Below are 7,653 nucleotides of genomic sequence, written 5' to 3'. Positions count from 1 at the left end.
GCTGCATTTGAGAATCTTGTGTCTATGCAATTGATTGATTAAATTAGCTGCTTAAGGGGTGGTAGTGATGAAAATTGTTGTTGTTTTGCGAATACGTTTCATTAATAAGTTAAGTTACTTTTTGTTTATGACTTTGCTTAAGTTCAAGGACACAATCGAAATTCATAACTACATGGAACTTAAGCAAAGACCAACCAGTCTTGCTTATGACTCTACTGTCTATGCACTTAACTTAACTGTCACTGAAACTTCAGTTCCACAATTCCATCCTCACTAATATGGCAAAGAATTGAAATGACAAAGCGGCATAAACCAACCAGTAAGACGCTAACTTTAATAGCGGCTTTATATGTTTTTATGATTCAGTCTGCAACTACTATTCAGGCGTGGCTGTGATTTTCTTAGAAAGCCATCTGTTGTCCGTTTTTCCGGGGTTTTTCTATTGATAGAAACTCAGTGTTTATCTAAGCTTTCCCATTTCTGGATTAAGTTGTCTGTATGTAAACTGTGAAGTATCGAATTTAGCGTAGATTTGGGACAAATAGTTTCAAATGGATACCAAAACGTGAAATAGTTTGTTAAATAGCACTAAAATGATAAAAAATTCAACATATCCTGTCACTCGGATAGAATGATTGAATTGAGCGGAAGTCAAACCACAGAGTCTGTAACGCTTATTTCCACGGCCTTGAAACCCATATTCTTAGGTCTGCCTCCGTCTCTTCCTTCCTGAGCAGAGGCTTGAACTTTTGATATCCTAACCAAAAAAAATGTACACAAACTAAGTGGAAACTCCCAATTTCATCCCTCAACAACCTGAACCCCCACAAGACCCGCAGGAAAGGGGCAGAGAGTATATTAAACACAACATAAGTTTCTTCCACTTCAATTATCATAGAAATCTTACTCCTGTTTCTTTTTTTTTCTTTTGTTTGATGCTTAAGACCATATCTCTGGCCTTCCTCTGATGTTCCCTTGACTGGGAATGCAAGTCCAAACCTTCCTAGTGATGGAAAGTAAGGGTATAAAGAAATCTTTGAAAATATTTGTGCAAATTTGTTCACCTGATCTTGTCATCTTTAGGATGTTTGGACTTTTGTCCCTAATGTTGTCAATTAGGTTTTGTAACTTGTCTAGTGTTCTGTTTTCTTATGTTTTTTTTTAGTTCACACTTTTATTTTGAATAATTTTTAATAAAGGTTAAAATCATCCTTATTTCTGTGCTTTCTCTCCACCAAAATTCTCTATTTCGACCTTACAAAGCTACTTGATTGCCACTTGAAGGTATGTATATCTTTATTCAATTTCAGTTTCTCGTTAAATGATGGTTAATTTTTATTACATGAAACAGTTTAGTGCATTTAATGTGTTATTATACATCATTGACGTAGATACCCATTCATATACGTGTTTATTAACTAGATTATGGACCGAAGTTGGATGTATGGAAAGCGTGATTTTGTTTATCTTGAACGACTAGAGGAGTTTCTTAGTTGTGCCGTCGAACATCAAAGACTCCATGGAGATAATCAATTCGTATGTCCGTGTACCTTATGTCAAAATCGTAAAAAGGTGAACTCTAGGGATGAATTGCGGGAACATTTAATTTTAAAAGGATTTAAAGCAGATTATAATGTATGGATATGGCATGGAGAAAGTGATAATGATATTTGTACCAACGTAAATTTTGGAATTAATGATAAAGATGGGGATCAGATTGATGTCGGGGTAGAAAATGATGATGAAATCTTTGAAAATATTGATATGGATGATAATATAGAGCCTGATAATGATAATATTGACGGGCTGATGAAGGATCTTGAAGAAGATATTGTGGAGTGCCCTATTATTTTTCAGAGAATGGTTGATAATTCCAAGAAGCCTTTATACCCGAATGGTTCTAAATTCTCTCTTTTTTTATTAGTGTGTTGAAACTATTCACATTGAAAGTGGAAATGGGTGGAGTGACAAAAGTTTTACTTCCTTGTTAGAACTTTTGTGTCAAATGTTGCCAGAAGGTAACGAGCTTCCCTCCACCACATACCAATGCAAGAAACTACTATGCCCATTATCTACGTCTTACCAAAAAATTCATGCATGCGTGAAGGACTGTATTTTGTACCGAAAAAAGTATAGTGAATTACAAGAATGCCCAAAGTGCGGTGAGTCACGATACAAGAGGGTAGACAATGGTAATGGTGGCAAGAAGAAGGGGAGTCCTGTGAAGACATTATGGTATTTGCCAATAATACCAAAATTTAAACGCTATTTTGCAAATAAAAAAGATGCGGAGTACATGTTGTGGCATCAAAAGGGGAGGAATAAAGATGGCAGACTGAGGCACGTAGCTGATTCTCCCCAATGGAGAACAATTGATCGAACCTTTCCAGAATTCGGTTCAGAGCCTAGAAATTTAAGATTGGGACTTTGCACCGATGGAATTAATCCTTTTGGAACTTTAAGTACCCAACATAGTTGTTGGCGAGAATGTTGATAATTTACAATATCCCTCCTTGGCTTACCACAAAGAGCAAATACATTATGTTAACACTCCTAATTTCGGGACCTAAGCAACCTGGAAATGACATTGACGTGTATTTGGCTCCTCTAATTGAAGACTTGAAAATGTTGTGGAACGTTGGGGTAGAGGTGTTTGATGCAAATACTAGCTCTAGGTTTCAAATGCATGCTATGTTGTCTTTTGTACAATTAATGACTTCCCAGCTTATGGTAACCTTTCTGGATACCGACTGAAGACTGATAAGGGATGTCCGGTGTGCGGGGATGAAACTGAATCTGATTGGTTGGAGCACAGTGGCAAATTTTCGTACAGAGGTGGTCGTCGTTTTCTACTTGAAAATCATCAATATCGAAAGAAGAAGAAGGCTTTTTATGGGAAAACGGAGCATAGGAAACGCCCTGTGTTTCTGAGTGGAGAAGAGTACTACGATAAAGTTAAGAATATAACTACAGTTTTTGGAAAACCGTACGTACCTCCACCAGATGGAGTATATCATACAAAGAGGTCAATTTTTTGGGAACTTCCATATTGACAGCACTTGTATGTGAGGCATTGCATTGATGTTATGCACGTGGAGAAGAACGTGTTTGATAGTGTAATTGGAACATTGCTCAATATGCCGAATAAGACTAAGGATGGGGTGAAAGCTCGAAATGACATGGCTGCTAGGGGCGATCGAGTTAAAACCAATTGAGAAGGGAAAACGTATCTATATACCACCGTCTTGCACGACTCTTTCTAAGAAGGAGAAGATGATTGTTTGTGAATCTTTAAAAGGGGTCAAGGTGCCACATGGATATAGCTCTAACATAAGTCGTCTTGTTTCCATAAAAGATTGTAAGTTAGTTGGTATGAAATCTCACGATTGTCATGTTATGCTTACACAATTGCTGCCGGTGGCCATTAGATCCGTATTGCCTAAGCATGGTAGGCAAGTCATCACCAAGCTTTGCCTCTTCTTTGATGCAATCAACTCAAAAGATATCCATCCTGACACCTTAGATGACTTGCAAGCGGATGTTGTTGTGACTTTATGTGAATTAGAGATGTACTTTCCGATTTCTTTCTTTGACATCATGGTATACCTGGTCATTCATTTAGTGCGTGAGATTAAACTTTGTGGTCCGGTGTTTCAACGAAACATGTGGGCGATGGAGCGAGAGATGGGTACTTATAAGAGACGAATGAAGAATCGTTGTCGTCCTGAAGGTAGTATTGTTGAAGCAACAATTGCATGTGAGACAATCCAATTTTGTGTTGACTATATGGCAGATGTTCAAACCTATTGGAGTTCCCATATCTCAAGCACGAAGGTAGACTCTTAGGGAAGGGTACTTTGGGTAAGAAACAAATGAGCGTGGACCGCGATTCTTTTCAGAAAGCACATTTATATGTTTTACAACATATGACAGAGGTCCATCCCTATTTAACCGAGCACCCTGGAGTTATCGAAGCGATAAAATCCACATAAACGCGATGATTGGTTGTTGAATGAACATAGTCGAACTTTTGCGGAGTGGTTTAAAGGTAAGGTGATGAGTGAGTTGTCTACACAATCTCATAATGTAAGTGCTAACTTACGCAGGTTAGCATATGGCCCTAAATCGAACATCACATCATTTGAAGGGTATGATATCAATGGGTTTTGCTTTTACACAAGCCGACAAGATGAGAAGAGTACAATGCAAAATAGTGGAGTGACTCTTCTTGCATCATCAGAAGAATATGTTGGAAAGGGTAAGGATCCCGTAGACATCACAAGGGCGTACTATGGGAAAATTGAGGATATTTGGGAGCTTGAGTATGTAACTTTTAGTGTACCCTTGTTTCGGTGTAAATGGGTAGATTGTGATAAGGGTGTCACCGTTGACGATATGGGATTCATTTCGGTAAACTTTAATGTTGTTGGACATATACATGAACCCTTCATTCTTGCATCTCAAGCGAAACAAGTATTCTACATTGAAGATCCTTTAGATAAGAGTTCATCCGTGGTTCGATATGGGAAAAGGCGTATTCTTGGTGTCGAGGGAGTAGTTGACGAAGAAGAATATGAGCAAACTTGATGAACTCCCTCCGGTTTCAGTCAAGCGTCGATCGGTTCAAGATTTACGTGATGAAACTTATATGCGACAAGATCATGATGAGGGTCTATGGTTCGATAACTTTAAATAGTTCATGGTTATTTTAGGTACTTCTATTGTTCGTTAACAAATGCACAACAAAACCATATATTTTAATAATCCACCAAGAATTGGATTTTTACATTTTTTCGAGATATCTTAAGAGGGGTTTTGAAAATTGTAAATCCAACTCATAGTTATTTAACTTTTGTGCCACTGCTAAACTTTTACACTTTCTGAAAGGTGTTCTGACTGTTGCTTATGAAAGATAAGATAGTGGACAATTTTCAAAATTAACAAATTTTGTGCCACTGCCAATTTGCTTGTTCTTTGTACTTGTCAACTTGAAATGGTTGGACGAGGAAATCCTGAGAGTAAATACAAAATGACTCCTTGAAGATTGGTCATTCATTTGTGTCTTGCCCACAGACCTGAAAATCAAAATAGAAACTTGTATATCAAACACGACAGCAAGGAACAATTGAAGTTTCCAATCCTTACACTCTTCCCTGTCACACCACCCCTTTTATTAGTAATTGTAGTCCTCCTTCAGTTTAAAAAGTAGTTTGGCAACCATGGATGAACATTGAAAATTTGAATCAAAAAAAAAAAAAAAAAAAAAAAAAAAAGTACACATACCGCATTCTCACGTCGCTTTAAGTAAAGCAGCCTCTTCTGAGCTGCAAACATCTACACTGTTAAGGTCAGACACATATTGGTACAGTAATATACTTACTTGCATGTCATAATTCCAGCCTTGGGCTGACTGTTTCTTAATGGTCTCAAAGTTAAGTTCCAATGAATATATAATTGCATATTCATCCATGTTCTCAAATGAATCACGGCCACTTAACTAACAAATCCCATAACTAGAATGAGCATTTTAATTCAGTCACTCTATCATGAATACAACTCTCCCAAGATTCAAGACAGATAACTTACCTTGAAAGGTGTTCGAGGCTCTTCTCTCCCGGGATTATCAGATATTTCCATTACCCACTGCAAGTAGACCATATCATACACTTAATCACATAGTGCATCAAAACAATTTAAATGCAGAATAATTGGTTAGAGCACATTCTTTTAATTATATCGTCTAAACATTTATCTCTTTGAATTTTTTTTCTTTTCATATTTGGTATGTACTAATTATTTTTCTTAATTTATTTCCTTAGGTATATAATGGACAAGGAAGCCCCCACGAGCGAAAATGACCATTGTAAAAAACCCAAACGTAAAGGGAGAGGTGCAACAACCGGTATAAAGACCAAAAAACAAGATAAAGGGCCTAAGGGTATTGAATTTGATGAGCACGATAGGCCTTTTGGAGCATGGAGGCTAGATTTTGTTAGAGATATTGGTCAAATCGCCCGGAATAATATCAAGATCACATATGAGAATTGGTTTAAAGTACCCGAGGGAATTAAAGATTCAATTTGGAAAGACATAAAGGTTCTGAATTTTTTTATTATTGATTATGGACGGTTGGTTGAGCATTTTGGTTTCTGTCTCTGATTAGCATCTGAAAATCAAATTGTGCTAGTTATTTTTCCACATTGTCTCGTCTTTTGTTTTCTGCCATTATGATTAATTAGGGCCATATGCTAACCAAATGATGTGATGTTTATTATGGTCATATGTGATGAGCCTTCGAGGTTCTGGTATAAGGTTGTTCTTTGATGCACCATAGTGTTAGTGTACGTTTTTTCCGACTTTTCTTGATTTGTTTATTGAGAAATAGTCTGCATCGTCCTTGACATCAAAAGTCGTTAACATTAGAAGCCATAGTTTGATGTTTTAATATTTTTGAGTTAAATGAAACTTTTCTACCATGTTTATGAATTATTTTTATAGACCAATTGGAACTTCAAAGATGATGCGATGCGTATGAAGGTTTTAAGCAACGTGGGTGTGAGTTGGAGGTTGTTTAAGACAACCTTGACTACTTATTTTATCTACAAAACTAGAAAACAGAGGAGACAAGTACCTTTAGATGATCCTTTGACTCTTTATAAAGGAATAACACCAGATGATTGGAAGGAGTTTGTGAAACAAAATGAATGGATGAGAAATTTAAGGTGAATTATTTTATTGTTTGTTAATTATATTCAGCCATCTCTTTCTTTCAAGTTTATTACTAATAAAAAATATCATATATTATTAAATTGCAGGAAAAAAGTAGAAAAGCACGGGAATCCCAAAAGCATAATGTGCATAAACATTTTATGGGAAGAGCTGGCTATATGGGTAAGTTGGAGGGTTGGTATCAAGAAGAATTAAATGCTGCCTTGGCTAATGATCTTGATGCCGATCCTAAAACGACCGAGAAAGATGTTATCAAACGTTTTGAGGATCGGGGTTATTTGTGGATCAAGGGACATACCCCTTCATCTAAGGACCTTTCGTCGCAAACGAAAGATTTGATAAGTGAAATTGTAAGTGACTAACTATTTCTTTACGTTTTGAGATGTATTTGTTGTCCAGTGTCTTATGTAGTGTATGAGTTCAACTTCTCAGCATTTTATGAGAAGATAGAGGAAATCAGGAGAGTAAAGAGCTGAACTTTGACAGTGTCCAGCTTTTGAAGATGTGATTTGGTTAAGTCCGCCTACCAATTAATTAAAAATTCATCTGTGGTTCAGACCAATCACTATAGGTAACTTAATTTCGGCCTGCTATTGTACATGAAATTTGGCAGTTCGGGTTGGAAGCGAGAAGGTGGTCTTAAAAGATCTTAAAATGTTCATGAAGGTAACTTGGACCTGCTATGGTCTTGAACTAGATTGGTAGAATTAGTTATATGATTTTAGTTATCTAGTCATGAAGCACGTAATTTTTTTGCTACTTACTGCACCGTAGTAGTAAAAATTGTCCATTTAGAAAAGTCGGTGAATATTTTTGGATGCTTCAATTTGATATACAAACGGTATTCACATTCTCACGGTTTGTATAGAAAATTGTATTTGAGCTTCCATTATAATTTCTCGCCACCGTGTGTTTGAATTGTAT

At 36.6% G+C, this 7,653-nt stretch overlaps 1 protein-coding gene across 1 annotated transcript; it reads left to right on the top strand.

Annotated features, from left to right (window-relative positions):
• Positions 1-1,425: 1,425 nt before the first annotated feature.
• LOC141612982 (uncharacterized) lies at positions 1,426-3,215 on the top strand. The gene is made up of 3 exons (XM_074431728.1): positions 1,426-1,897; positions 2,725-3,008; positions 3,057-3,215. Exons 1-3 carry the CDS (start codon positions 1,426-1,428, stop codon positions 3,213-3,215), a joined length of 915 nt encoding a protein of 304 aa, XP_074287829.1.
• The last annotated feature ends 4,438 nt before the right edge of the window (positions 3,216-7,653 follow it).

The sequence above is a fragment of the Silene latifolia genome, chromosome 11, assembly GCF_048544455.1.
Source record: "Silene latifolia isolate original U9 population chromosome 11, ASM4854445v1, whole genome shotgun sequence".
NCBI classification, from domain to species: domain Eukaryota; kingdom Viridiplantae; phylum Streptophyta; class Magnoliopsida; order Caryophyllales; family Caryophyllaceae; genus Silene; species Silene latifolia.
The sequence above is the reverse complement of the archived record's forward strand: the minus strand, read 5'-3'. Positions and strand labels throughout refer to the sequence as shown.